At 48.4% G+C, this 15,386-nt stretch overlaps 1 protein-coding gene across 1 annotated transcript; it reads left to right on the top strand.

Moving 5' to 3' along the window:
- Positions 1 to 10,337: 10,337 nt before the first annotated feature.
- On the top strand, positions 10,338 to 13,677 carry Fgfbp1 (fibroblast growth factor binding protein 1). Its single transcript, XM_004624553.2, has 2 exons — positions 10,338 to 10,447; positions 12,359 to 13,677. The coding sequence occupies exon 2, from the start codon at positions 12,379 to 12,381 to the stop codon at positions 13,120 to 13,122; it is 744 nt and encodes a 247-aa protein (XP_004624610.1). The 5' UTR covers positions 10,338 to 10,447; positions 12,359 to 12,378; the 3' UTR covers positions 13,123 to 13,677.
- Positions 13,678 to 15,386: the final 1,709 nt, after the last annotated feature.

Here is a 15,386-nt window from a genome sequence, read left to right on the forward strand (position 1 = left end):
CTATTGGTGGAGCAGAGAGATCTTATTGGCACTACGCTGATTATTCAGAGCTGCTTATTATCTGCCACTTTATCTAGTCACACTGCATTTGTTCATTTGTTTTATGATTACGTTACTCACAGGTCACTTTTTAGAAGAGTCACAAATAGCATCAATCAGAACCAGAGGTTCTACAAAACAGTTTAAAACCCTGATATAGGGATAGGATATTGAATTAAAGTAGATAAACTTTTTTATTTTAAAATATGCATTCATAGAGGATACTGTACTATCCTAGCTTTGATATCTCGCTTTTTTGGCGAAGCAAGGCTAATGCACTTTGCATCATTTGATTTGCTAATGTGCTGTTAGCTCCTGACGAATGAGCACTTTAAATTTGGAAGGCACAGATTTTTCTGTAGATCTAAGATGAATGCATTTTGGGTTTTTTTTCCAGACTACTTGGATTTTTACTGACATTCAGTTAGCCAATTTCTCCATTTTCTGATAATAAATACAAATTTGATGCCCAACTTTTAATCTAACAAATTAATTTTGTCAGGACGCAGAAACAGCATTTTCTGCCTATTGATGAGGTCACTTTTGAAGGAGAAACTGGGCTTGAAAGCATTTGTCCTGGTAACACTGCACTTCATCAGGCTCACCTCAAAACCAGGTCACAGCTACACACATAAGCTCTGGTGACTGCTCCCACAGGTCCAGCACTTCAGGTCACACAGAGCAAAAGAATCTGTCTTGCACTTGAAATCCCCTAGTAATGGCCAGACTGGTTGGGACGCGCGTGCCGTTTGCAGCTGTGCCTGGGAGGTGACTCGGGCTGTGTGCAGACCTCCTGTAGAACTCCCCCAAGGAGAACCTGCTGTTGACCTCCTCGGTTACCCAGTGAAAGAGCGCCAGAGCCCCAGTCTGATGATGATGAAAGCATCAAATCCTAAAGAAGAAAGTTTTTCACATGATTCTACCAGTTACGCTGGTCATTGTTGAGGTAAAACGCAAGGAATGTCTGAGAAACTGCCACCACCAGAAGGAACCCACGAAGATAGGAAGAGGAAATGCAACATGGCCTCTTGGTTGGCATCCTGGAGAGAGAATTGAAATCTATGTCCACACAGTCTTTACTGTGCCATCTTTGTTCATCATTACTCCAACCTGCATGCAAACATCGTATTCAGTAGCTGAGTGTTGAGCCAATGGCAGCACACTCACGTTATGGAATATCACCCCACGTCACGAAGAGATGAGCCAACAAGCCATGAAAAGACATTAACTGAATGATGCATGATGCTAAGCGAAAGAAACCAGCCTGAAAATGTTACGAATCCAACCAGGACGACATTCTGGAAAAGGTCACACCATGAAGCCAGTGCAGAGGTCAGTGACTTCTTAGGGAGTAAGAAGAATGACTAAGCAAGGCGCAGAGGGTTTGAGAACTGCAAAATCATTTGGCTTTGACACAACAGTGGAGCGTGCATGTCAAAACCACCAAAATATGCAATACCAACACTGAACCGCTATGAAAACTGGACTCCAGCAATGTTGACGTGCTGGAGTGGCGCCTCACCACGACACACAGACAGCCATGGGGTGGGACGCTGGTGTCTCCAGTTATATGTGGGCGGGGACAGGCACATGTGAACCCTAGGTTGCTTTCCACTGCAGCTTGCTGTAATCTCAGAAGTGCTTCAAAACTAAATCTAATAACAATAAAAGAATATTTTAGGTTAAAAAAATTAAATTTCTTTTTAGAGTATAAATTTTGACTAATAACCATGTAAGAGTATTGGTATAGTATAATTATTAAACAATTATATAAGATGTTAACAGAGTATTTGGGGTGTGGCATACAATTCAGGTGAGATTCAAGTTTTCTGAGAATTATGCTAACATTCAAAATAAGAAAGAATAATGAAGAGGAAGAGGACATGATGATCGAGAGGTAGTGAGGAAAGAAAAGAGAGGAAGGTAAGTTTTTCACTTAAAAAAATAACAGAAGTGATCTTCCTTGTGTGCCAGGCATGTGCTTTCTTTTTTCTTTTAATCAGCTCTCTTCTAAGCTCCACAAGGCTCTACAAATTCAGTACAATTCTCCCTCCATCGCAGGGGATAAATCTGATGGCCAGGTTTAAGTAAATTTCCCAGGAAGTTTCTTCCTTGAGCGTCCTACACTCTTATTTCTGTACCTGTCTACCTGTCACATGAGACCATTCTCACACGGTGACACAGGTGCTTTGTACACCTCCAGTGGCCACCATGTCTCCCCTTCCAGCTGATCACCTTTCACCCCAGCCCTTGCTGGTAGATGGGTCAGGACTCGGCACGGTGGTAGAAACTGCCAAGCTCGAGGGTGTGCCTTGTTGCTTCCCACCTTGTCACTATAGAGTACACCGTGGTTTATAAGTTCCACCAGCTCCTCACTGCTCTCCTGTCCTATCGTCTTCTATATCCAATAACCAAACACAGGTGTTGATAAGAGCTACAAACTGAAGTCACTGTCTGCATCATCTCATGTGATGCCCCTGATGACAAAACCGGCCAGTCACACAGTCAATGTGATCACTAGAAAGCTACATCACAGTCACTGAAGGATTTTAGAGTCCGATTTTCGACATGGAGCACCAATCTCCTCTGTCCCCAACCTTTTCTCTCCTAATTTTCTCCAAATATCTCTCCAAAGGAGACATCCACCTTGAGAACAAATGCATCTAGTGCCGGCACAACAATGCTGATAACACTATCTGTTCTGGGCTACCTCATGAGGCTGCCACCAGCTGGAGAATGAGATGGGGCATGAGCTGCCTCGCCCATGACCCACTGTTGGAAACCCTGTGCTCTGGGCACCATGGCATTCTCTGCCAACCAGTGATCCTGATGGTCAAACACATAGCACAGTCTGTTCCCAAGTGCTACTACGGGTCCACCAACCTGCCACTCTGCCAGAAAGGCACATCCAGGACAGATGTGGTACACACTGCAGCACACCAGTGCCAGCCAACAGATGGCAGGAGAGGACAAATAAATTTTACTTGCCAAACAAAGACAACCTCCAGAGCTAAGAGAGGACACTGGGGACCAAACCCTGACTGCTGAGAAGTGCCACCATTCTGACGGAATATTTCAAACTCCAGGCGTACAATGGGAGACCCTTTTAGCCCATAGCTTTCATGGTAGAACTGCTACACCCTGTCTCTAATGGGTCAGAGGAACAATGCTGCCCTCTAGGGCTGTGCGGACCAAATCACTCACACCACTTGGCCTACTCTCATCTATATTTCCACTATTTCTGTGGGCATCCTTAGGGGATTAAAAACATCTCACTAGGCTGTAGCAGCTCTTGTCCTTAGCTGGACATAACTAGCTGGACTATGTTGTGGACATAACTAGGCTCCAGGCAGGCAGAGGCCAAGTGGTAGCTCTCAGCTGTCAAAGGCAAGGCGGGCAGAGCCACTGCCATGGGCAGCAGAGGCAAAGCAGTCAGTGCAGTCTCACCGGTACAGATCAGCGGGGCTGCCTGCTTCATCATGGTGCTTGGTTTTCTGAGTTGCAGTAGTAGGGTGACTGTGGTTAGCGCAGGATGTATATTGGGAGTGGGAGAGGTCCCCGAGGGACAGCTTATTGGTAAGGAAGCACCCTGCTGGGTGTGAGGTCAAGGAGGCTTCTGAGGCAGCTTGGCAAACAAAGGCACTTTAAAGATCCTAGGACTGGGGACCAGGGCTGGCAATACCACAGAGAACCAGGGTGACACCCGGGGACTTGGGAGCTGCAAAGGGAGCTTCACACATGAGCTCCTCTCATGGACAAATAAATCCAGGGTAAATGTGGGCCATCCTGCAGTTCATTGGGAATGACACTGACCATAGGTCCCTGGGCTTAGTGGTTTTGGCACCACTCAATTCCAAGTTTGGAGAGGCCCGTCCTTCCTGGCAGGGAACTGGGCATATGGGTGTCCTCCTTATGGAAAGCCACATCTCCTCTAAACCTCAAAAACTGCCTCAAGGGCGAGTATCTACAGTTGCTTCCCTGCTGCTGTTGTGCGTCATGACTGATGCCTGGACTAAGTGGATGCCAGTGGCCCAGTGCTTTGCGACAAAGGAAAAAGGTGGCATCATTTACTCCTGCTCACTCAGAGACACCTACAAGGTGCTCCAGGTTATAAGATTTTGTTAGTCTCCCTGCCAATGGGTTGGGTCACTTCTGAACCCATCATTTATCAAAACGCTGACAGGCTCCTCTTAAAACTAAACTGTTTATAAACCAGAATATGGCCAACACTGCCCATTTGCATGCAGCTCCCAGTCCTCCTGAGATTGATTTGGCCATCCTAAAAAAAAGGAGACTTCTAGTAATAGAGAGTCCACTGGGGGCCACCAGAAGCTTATGAGGTAAGCACCCAAAGGCAAAAAATAAAAGCAAAACAAAACCAGAAAACAACTGTGCATGGAAAGGAGACAAACAAACACATTAACTGCCTCCCATATTCTAACTGAGAGAAGAGAAAGGGAAGAGAGGGAGGAGAGGGAAAGCAAGGAAAAGAGAAAAGGGAAAAGGAAGAGAAGGAAGAGAGGAAAAGAAGAGAGGAGGAGGAGGAGAGCAAGAGAAAAAGAGGAGAAAGACACAGAGAGAGTCAGTCCCTAGGACAAGGCTGTTGCTGTAGGCATTGGACCCTTCTCTCTTCTCTTCTCCACTTTTCTCACAATTCCTAACTCAGTCCGGTCAACAAACAATCAAAAGTTTGCCCTTAAATATTTAACCAGCATGGCTGCCTCTTACAACAGCATCTCTGGTGGGGTCTACTTCTACTTCCGAGGAGACACGCTGTACCTTTCCAGGCTACCCATGGGGATCTTCGCCAGCTTTGTCAGAGCATGTCAGCACTGAAGCCAAGACCCTAGCTGCTTCCTCCTTTCTGCAGGAACACAGGTAAGACATTCTCTTGATGATGTCTTCCTCTCAGGGGATTTACTGACGTGCTCACTGTGGACAGACAAGTTGCGTGGGAGGGCAGGCAACGCCTAGATGGCCCCCAACAGCCCCAGGCGCTCATAGGTGCGGCTCTCGGAGGGTGACGGGGCCACTACAGCTAAATGCGATGTTAGGCGGTGGGGCTGGTGGTTCGAGTGGGAGTGGGCCTCTGTGCACGTGACGCGAGAAGATGCGGCCCCACCCAGCGCCTCCCAGCGCTTGACTTGCGGCCACCCTGATGCGAGCAGCTTTCCTGCTTGCTCCTGCCGCGGTGCAGCCAATCACCGAAGGACTGAAACTTCTGCAATGCAAGCCAAAATAAACCTCTCCTCCTTTAGGTAGCCGAGGTCGGGTACTGCGTCCCGGGGAGGAGAACGTAACCTAACGCCTATGGGTGTTTGAGGGTTCTGAGAGAAACAACTTCCTCACTGACAAATTTTCTTTGCAAATAAAGTGAACAGACACTCCCAACAGTGCCTTCAGCGACTCCCTTGCTGCTTTGACTCCTTCTCGCAGGTCTCTGAGGCCTGACTGCCTGGAGTCTCTAGAGCACTGGAGGCAGCTGTCATTGGGCCCAGGGTCCCAGTCCACGAAACTGCCTTTGGCTAAACTCCATTCAAACCACACTGATTGGCTACCTATAGGGCTTGCTATAACTCTTCATTCCCTGCCCCTTAGGCTCTGGATAAAGAAGCAGCACCCCTCAAGCGTGCCGCAGCCCCTGAGGGTTTTTCAAGGTTGGGGGAGGGGCAGACTGAGCCTTCTGGTGTGTCCTTTAGGCAGGAGATTTGGGTCTCTGTTTCCTATCTCCTGCCAGATGTTGTGATGGTGTGTGTGGGGCGGGTTGATCTCTCCTCACAGGCTCACTGTCTACTGGGGGAGCCCTTGAAATCCACTGATTAAACGTCAACAGGATCTCATAGGCTATGCAAGTGGCACCCCTCAGCTTAGGTGTGGCTGCACTTCCGCCCATAGCCCGCCGTGCCTGATGGCGGGTGGAGCCCAAAAAGTACTTCTCTTGGCCGCCTTTCAGCTGCTCGTCTTAGCACTGGGTACTCTGGCCAGTGGGGTGACATTTATTGCAAGCTGTTGGGCCTGCCTAAAAACGATCCCCTGCAGGGGAAAAAAACCTCTGAGAACGTCTTGCCTCACAAATATCCAAAGTATGAATCAAAATCACACATGTCTCTGCTTATACGAAGGCCCCAGCACAAGGCCATGCCAGGCCGCACCTTAGTCCTTGGTGACTGTAGGCATTACTAAGAGGAATTGAGCACATGCCACACCCCAGCACTCAGTGGCCGGAAACAGAGCCATTCAATGGAGCCTTCACGTCCCTGACAACTGGTTAGCTGGGGGCATCTAGTGCTTTCCTCCAACAGCTCCTTTTAAACTCCCCATCAAGTAAACCTTTGAAGAGTTTCTATTCCCATTAAACCCTAACCTGCCTATGTGTTTTCTCTCCTTCCCCATTCCACTAGGGCAGGAGGACTGATGGCGGGGTCTGCACGTGGCTGGGATCAGGGACTGTACAGTATTCCCTAGCCCAGCAGCTGCTCTCTTGACAGGGGACCCATTTGTTCAAAAATTTCAGCAAAAAAACGGAGCATGGTATGCCCACTGCATGCCATGCTATCCATGTCAGTCTTACTCTCCTGGTTGGGCTCTTCCTTGCTTCACACTTCAGAAGCCCGGATCCTCCACAGAAGCCATCAAACATGGCCACGCTGTTTCCACATCAACAGTAATTAATGAGTCTGGTCTTGAAAGGACATGCAAGCTGTGCACATCAGACAGGTCTGGGGTAACTGGATGGCATCCCCTCTCCCCTACTGTGGAGCTATCTCTGCATAATTGCTGGCTGTTGGGTAATCCTTCTCTGCCCCATCTAGGTTAGATGTCCTCACCCGGATCCCCCAAGGGCTGCATTCTAGCATGCCAATTAGCCCTGTACTGTCATCATTTATCACCATGTCCTTCCCCTCATTGTATTCTGTTTCCTTGAGGACACAGACTGTGGGATTCCTGACTGCATGCCCAGGCAGCCAATAACAGAGCAGGGTCGGCCACAGTGGGCACCCTGTGAGTACCCCTTGGATTCATGAAGGAGTAGGTGAATGGAACAGTGACCAAGTGGTGGGCAGTGAGGCCTGATTAGGGCCCAGCCCCATTATTTCCAGAGCCCACCACGGTCTAACTGCCTGGCTCCTTCCTGCATTCTGAATGCACACTATAGGGGCCGACTGCTTTTGCTCTTCATGGGTGGACACCCTTCTGCCCAACTCCCCTGGAGGCCTTTGCACAGATGACTCCAGGGTTCTTCCACACATGGTGGGCTGTTTGTGTGAAGGTAGCGCTGGGTTCACACACTCCATGCATGGAGACTCTCAGCTTCAACAGGACAAAGGGCCACTTGTCAAACCTCATTCCAGCCTTGCAAGGGCTCAGCTGCAGCTTCTCATAACACAAGTGGGCGAAGGCTGAACATTCAGAAGGGAGAGCTTGGCGCCTGGCCTTAGCTCAGTTGTTTAAGTGGCTGCTTCCACAAAGCTGTCAGCCTCAGGATGCTGTAGTTCGATCCCGACAACACTCCAGCCTGCCAAACCACCCCTGAGGGCATTCAGAGCAAAAAAAAAAAAAAAAAAAAAAAAAAGGGAGAGCTTGGTGCCTAAATTTGTGCCTGAGCTTGTGCATGAGTATGCAGGATGACATGTGTGTGTCCAGGAGCATGTACAGCATGTGCATGCAAGTGTGTTCATCTGTGCACATATGTGTGCACGTATGTGGAGAGTTGTGTGGCATGGGAAATTTTACCCAAGAGAGAAGAGTTCTTTCAAGGGTATTTGCTGTTTAAAATGATTTCCTTAGGCCAGGGATATACAGCAGCAGAAGTGCCTGCCTGGCAAGTGCAAGGTCCCGAGTTCAATACCCAGTACCACATGCTGTGCCAGCCCCCAGAGCCAGCTGTGGTGGCACGTGCCTGTAATCCCAGTGTTGAGGAGGCTGAGACAGGAGGATCACTATGAGTCCAAACTACCTATTGAGACCTGTGTCAAAAGAATAATAAATAAATAGCCAGAGATGATTAAAAAGCATTTGTGGGGAAAGTTGATCACAAAAGAGCTAATAAAAGCTCTTCTAAAATAAGTATCTGAAAAAATATATGTGGCTTTAAAATAGCCCATTAAAGAAAAAGATATCTATTTGTATTTGGTTATGTCATTCAAAACTGATGTGTTATCATTTTTAATCTGCTAAAAACAGCAATTTCACTTGGACTGACCTAACTTTATAATGAGAAGTGACTTCTTCAGTGGACTCAGAATCAGAATCAATTATTGGATACTGAGTCTAACAAGGTGGATCACTATTGTGTGTTTTGGAAAGGGCATTTTTATTAAAGTAAATGAGTTTCACTAGATTTTCAGTGAGCTTTCATACCCAAAGCTGCAGCATCAACACTTCACAGTCTCTTAAGTTTCAAAAGAAGCACAGCTTGATCACCGTGAATGACTTGATTTGCCGAACGAAGATCCTGTGATCTTGGGACTAACTTGGGAGGGCAAATTATCTTCAGACAGTGTCAGATGAAGATTTTTGGCCAGACTACTTAGATTGCATTGACGCTTGTTTAACCAGTTTCCCCATTTTCTCTAGCAGTGAGTAGCTCGTAGTGTGTGTTACTTGAAGCAAGAAATGAGCCCTTCTGTAACACTGTGTGCCAGCATCCTTCAGGGTTGGGATGTGAGACTGCTTTTGAAGAAGAGACTGATGTTTTCCAAGTTTGGCCTGACAACGTTGCACATAGAGGCTCACCTGAGAACCCAGGCACATTCCCTCACATCATGTGTCACATCATGTCCTATGCGAGCATATCATACCGTACAATATCATATTCCATCAACAGGTCACCTCGCAGCCAACCATCTGGAGTAATACACATAGCTGTAATCTTAGCCTTAAACCTGAATCCCTGCTAGTAAACAGACCAGATGAGATGTGCCTTCAATTACTGCCAATAAAAAAATACCAGATTCTTCAGAAATGAGGAGCATTCTCAAAACATCTAACAGTATGCACTAATTCGCATGTCTGTTTTCCAAGGACACAGTTTAAGCTCTCATTAAGAACCAGCACTGGGCCAGCCAAATAGCTCAGCGGATTAAAACATCTGCAAGCAGGCGTGGGGGTCAGGGGTTCAATCCCCAGGCCTGCCATGTTGGTCCTGCCCCCCTGGGCATGCTGAGACTGCAATTGAAACTGAGCCTGGTGGCATGCACCTGTAATCCCAGCTCTTGAGAGGCTCTAAACAGGTGGATCACTATGAGTCTGATCTAGTAGTGAGACCCTGAACACCCTGTAGACCCTTCCCAAAAACACAAGGAAAAAAAAAAAAAAGAACCAGCACTGTCCTGCTGGGTTTGGTGTTAACAGTGTGCCTCCAGCCCTTGAGAGGCTCTAAACAGGTGGATCACTATGAGTCTGATCTAGTAGTGAGACCCTGAACACCCTGTAGACCCTTCCCAAAAACACAAGGAAAAAAAAAAAAGAACCAGCACTGTCCTGCTGGGTTTGGTGTTAACAGTGTGCCTCCAGCCCACACACCTCAGGCAGGAAGGTGGCTGTCCAAGAGATTAGCAGTTGGGACACTGTCACTCGGCTACACAAAGGTTCTCCACATAGGCCATTCTCATATGAGGCTCTGGCTTTAGCAGGCTGAGCAGGGTGAGCGCCCCACCCTGTGTATAACCTGAAGGCAAATTTTCCAACAGAAATCCCCTTATTGGGAATTTCCTCTTCGCTAGCTTCTCAGGATCTGTGGAACCCTCTTCCCACACAGTAACTTCAGATAGAACAATGGAAACAGACTCAGAAATTAACATGAGTCACTCACTCTCCAAATATTCATTGAGTTTGGAGAGGGGAAGAGATCAGGCCATGGTTTCTGAGGCCCCTGGGTATAAGTTGGGATTCCCCACTCCTCAGGTCTGGGAACTTGGACAAGCCACTGTGTTTCCCAAGGCCACTCTGCCTTGGAGTAAAATGGACAGGCACATTGCATGACGCCTCGCTTTGCACTTAAGCAAAAGACAGGATTCCTGCACTTAGTGTAATTTTGTTCCCTCCACTGCAAGAGCTCTGCCCTCATCAGGAAGATTTAGTGGGGCTGAGCTGACCTCCTGTACTGGCTGCTGCGTGCAAAGGGAAGGGCTTACTGGTAGCAGCTCGAAGGATGGCCCCCATCCACACAAACCCTGCCCGCTGGGCTCCACCCAGCACATTCCCTGCAGGAACTGGCTCCCAGGGAGGGGCGTGGCTGGGAGGAGAGTGAATAAAGCTCCTCAGGTACACCTTGTAAAGCCCAGTCGTCGGTGTGGGCTCCCTCCAAATAGCCAAACCTGCCTTGTGCGCAGCAGCGGGAACAGCTGGAAGCCCACAACTCACTCACACATCTGGGACAGTGCTGGGTCTACACACACAGAGCCAGGTAAGAGTCTCACTCTCTTAAGACTTTCATATGTGACCTGAGGCCCTGGGGCTCCTGTGGTCTGGATTCTATCAGGGCCAGGTGGCGGCTGAGTCCCAGGGTCCTGTGACAGGACTCTCCCTGCCTACCTCCTCCTGCCCACCTCCTTCATTGCTTTTGCCACCTCTCCTGTGATGCCCTCTTCTCAGTCTGGAACTGGACAAACTCGCAGGTGTAAATGAGACCACAGCCCTTTCCCAGACCTGCTGCTTGATCAAACAAAGTTCTGTATGAAAATATGAGTGTAGACTACATGAGTCGTCTCATCCTCATGATATGTGTCCTGAAGGGGTCCTAGTTTTCCTAAGTCTTGACAGTATTTTCTGAACATCCAGGACCAAGGTGAGAGATGACCATGGAGGGGAGGTTAGGATCATAGATGCGGTCTGCTCTCTGTACAGCTCTGGATCTTGAGTAACCGCCTTATCCGCCTGAGGCTTATCTGTCCCAGCTGTTACCTGGGGGTATCATACCAAGAGCTTTGTGGTGGGGTCTTGGTGAGATTAGACAAGATGATAATCCATTACTAAATCAGTGCTTCCCACACAAAGGATATCAAATAGACACAGGCTTCTCTTCTCTCTCTCTCTCTCTCTCTCTCTCTCTCTCTCTCTCTCTCTCTGTTCCTGTCCACCAGATGAAAATCTGTGCAGTGTTGTGTGACACTGAAGGTCGCCCTCTTCATTCAATACTACTTTTTTTCAGAAGGCACTGAAGGCACTTCAGAAGGCTGTATGCATGCCCAGGGCTGTGTCACTGTAGGGCTCCAGAAGTGAATTAGCCATGATCCTTGCCCTCAGCCTCCAGGTCTAAATGACCTGCTTGCAATTCACTGCTCTCCACCCTGGCCACTTTGCCTAGTCAAGTCAGATGACCTCCCCACCTCACGCCTCCTGGGATGCTTGCTTTCTCCTGAAACCTGCATCTATCCCACAGCCCCACCCAGCTCAGGGTGCCAACCGCCGTGCATGAGTGACCTCTGAGTCAACACGTTTTGTGACTTTTCTATGAGTTCACATCCTTTCTCATTTTGTGGACATCCATGTCTTCACAGACTGTGAGATAGAAATCCAGCACCCTGGAGCTAGAAGAGGGTTTGGTGGTTATTTCATTACTTGTTTAATTTTAATTCTTATTAGTGCATGATTGCAGTCCATAGTGACTACATTCCTGGCATGGAGTTGGCACATGAACATAACACAGCTTCGCTCCTTTTGTTCCTTTCACCTCCCCTTTCTCTCCTCTTCCTCCATTTCTTGCCCCCCTTCCTATCTGCAAAACTCCACCTCCCTGTTTTCTATCTTGTATTTTGCTCTTTAATTCATTTATACTTTGAGGTTCCCATAGAAGAGGAACCTTGTGATATTTAAGCTTGTGGTAACTTCACTTAACACCTTGGTGTCCAGGTAAAGGACCTGAGACCCAGAGGGAGAGAGGGAGGGCTGCCCGAGATCAAGTTGAGGGCAGAAATGACACAGGTTCTGTGGTCACTGCCCTGTAAATCTGCCCAAGTGCAAGACCTATGATCGCCTTAGGTCCTGAGGCCCTCTCCTGCTCCGCAGGGTGTTCATCAGCTGGTGTGGTGCACAGGGGTGTGGATGTGCAACCAGCGCATCTTGCCTGCTTGTGGGATTATGTGAGCAAAGGCAGGCAGGGGTGAGGAGAAGAGCTGATAAGGCTCAGAGAGAGGGGAAAGGAAAGGCGGAGCAGAGTAGCTTTCTGATGCTTAAGACTGAGCTCAAGGGACAGGCTGCTCATTTAGTGATTCCAGGGCCAGTCAGCCTCCTCCTAAAGCAGGCTACATGAGTCAGAGTGGCAGGTCAGCCTGCAGCCTGCCTCCCAGCGCTGATGCCCCGGCCTTTGGTCCCACAGGTGCCTGCCTGGTGGAAGCCATGAGGATCCACAACCTCACCTTGCTGTCCCTCCTCCTCCTGACCTCTGAAATGCTCACACAAAAGGTCAAAAATGGAGCAAGGCACAGACAAAGCGGTGCAGCAGATGGGAGCTCATCAAATCTGGACAAGACCCAGAGTTTGAAGAGAGGCGGGCCACCCAAGTCCAAAACCAACATGTTTGTCAGCAGAGATAAGGGAGCCAACTGCACGTGGGTAGAGACTAAGCAAGAGCTGGGGACGGCCCTGCTGGTTGAGTGCACCGGGATGCAGCAACAGTTTTCCTGTGTCTTTGCTGGCAACCCAGCTGAGTGTCTACAGCACAACGGAGGCAATGTCTACTGGAAACAAATCATCCGGGCATTGCGCAAGCAGAAGAACATCTGTGGGGACTGGAAGAGTGTCCTGAAGGCCAAAGTGTGCAGAAAGGGCTTTCCGCAAGCTAATTTAAAACTGAAAAGCTCCACTTTGCTTGAGAATACCAAGCCCAGGAAAGGGAAACCTAAGCCCTCCCCCACAGAGCACCCCAACATTGAAGGGGCTTCCTCCAAGGAGCTACACAAGCCCAAAGAAGATGTCTTCTCTACCCTAGCAGTGACCAAGACAGTGACCACCCAAGGCCCTGAATGTTTGAATGACCGGGATGTGGAAATGCAGAGAAAGATGGCCCTGGATTTCTGTGGGGAGTCCTGGACCTCCCTCTGCACGTTCTTCCTCAACATGTTTCAGGCCACTTCCTGCTAGTGAGGCCAAAGAGACAGACGGCCCCACCACGTGACCAGTGTCAGATGCCCCTTGGCCTGATGGGAAGCCTTGCAAGTTCCCCACAAGAAGGGACCTTGTATTTGGATGTGCAGTTCTATATTTAAACAGATTTTATAGTTTTTGTGTTTGTTTTCAAATTTCCTTTCTATTCACCTCCGAAGGTGTGAGTCTCAGAGACCATGGGCTGATGTTTTCAGAGCCTACAACGCCACAGCCCCAGAAGCAGGGGAACTCTGTCCTCCAGCTGGAAAGCCAGCGTGGTGATTTCAGTGCAAGGCATGTTCTCCAGAATTTACAAGGATAATAAAGCTCTGGGCATTTTATGAAATATGGTCAACCATTGTTTGCTTTCTCCCACTCTGTGAAAGATCTTCCGGCTCATTACAAATCTATCTCAGTATCAGTGGGTGAAATGTCCAAGGGGGACTTCAAATTCCAACCACCCCAAGAAATCTCCTACACCACCTATTCCAGATTCCCTCTTCACAGTTCCCTCTGGGTCTGTGGTATTTGATGCTTATGAGAATGTAATAATTAGGATTTTGTTTTCATATGGGACCTCTTGTGCATTATATGATTCAGTAAGTTGTCAAGATGATAAAAGAGGAGGCAGAACTGGATCCTAGGAACTCTGGCAGCTGAGGCCCCAGGCTTGAAGACTCAAGTTAGAACTGCCTGTAGCCATCCACCATATGCAACACTCCTGACATTGCAGAGCTTTCTAGGTTGGATGGGAAAGGGCTGGTTAGCATGATGCTCTATGATAAGGGATGAATGGAAGGAGGAGAACACTGCATGTAAACCAAGAGGGAAGAGGTAGAAACTGCTAGAAGATCTGGGATTGGTCTTGTCAGAGGAGGCAATTCTGGAGCTGGATTCTGGGGAGATCATGGTCAGGCATAAAATGGGACAGAGTACAGACATGTTGGTGCTTGACAGCAACCAGATGCAGGTTCTAGAAACCGAGAGTGGGCCAGGCTGTGCAGGGATGCTTGGGGAGACTGCTGTCAGTCATTTACATATTACTAGGAAGGTGTCGGTGTTGTTTTAATTAAGAGATAAGGAAAGATGGTCAACTGTTCCCAAGAGAGCAAAGATGGAGTGCCAGGGTTGGCAGAAACACTGTTCATTAGCCTCTCTGTTGGGGCGGAGTGGAATGGCAGGTGGGATGACAGGTGGCCTGTTGCTGTCATTACCATACAGGGGTTGCCAGAGGTCAACCCACACTCCTGCAACCTCACCACAATGTGTGGATATCATTACCAACATCGTAAAACTCATAACTGTCTCTCACTTGCCACGGGCCAGGCACTGTGCTGACCTCTTCCCGGTGATCATGCATTCACCCAGTTAGTGTATTCATTCATTACTCATTCACGCAACGTGACTGATGCCCAGCAGAGTCCTCCCAGGTGGTATCTGAGTGCCTTACTGGTGGGGAAAATGAGGGCGAGGTTAATTGTGCAAAAGACCAGTAAATGTGGGCAAGCCAGGGGCTATGAGTAGAAGACAACAGTGAGATTCAGATGGATTGCTCAGGGGAGGCCTCTGTCTCTAGGTGAATTGTGAGCCTAGATCTAAATGGAAGAATTAAGTCTGGTGTCTCTCACTGGTAAAAGCATTGCAAATCAAGGCAACAGAGCAACTGCCCTTGTATCATAGTTCATGTCTTGACTCACAACTCTAAGCTTCTGCTCTTTGCCCCCTCCAGAGGCATGAAACAGCACAGACAATACCATCATTACAATTTCCGATGACTGAGGTAGTACTTGACACGCTGGAGCGATGTTGAAGATTTTCATATCACGGTAGTAGGATGGGGTCCTGGGTCTGACCTGAGAATGTTATTATCAACTTCAAGAGACTGAGCCAACATCTTCCACCTTCCCTGCTGTAGGTTAGATCTGCAAAGTCCACTAAAGGCTTGGTCTTCAGGCTGTCATGCTACAGGAGGTGGTAGAACCTCCAAGAGGCAGCAGGAAGTGAGGTCATAGGTGTGCCTTGGGGGGATACTGAGAAGATGCTCTCTTAGTACTGTGCTGTCACCATGAAGCACTGTGCTAACACAGGCCATGCAACTGGGCTGAGTGACATGGATGGAAACCTTTGAGCACCTGAGCCCATGATCTTTTTCCATTATTAATTTGCTTATCTCAGGTATTTGTTCCAGAGACAGAAAGCTGACCCACCCACTTCTCCTGCTCCCTATAACCACGAAAGCAGAGGAGGTCCATAGAGTCCTC

Source organism: Octodon degus, unplaced genomic scaffold (assembly GCF_000260255.1).
Source record: "Octodon degus isolate 3935 unplaced genomic scaffold, OctDeg1.0 scaffold00006, whole genome shotgun sequence".
NCBI classification, from domain to species: Eukaryota; Metazoa; Chordata; class Mammalia; order Rodentia; family Octodontidae; genus Octodon; species Octodon degus.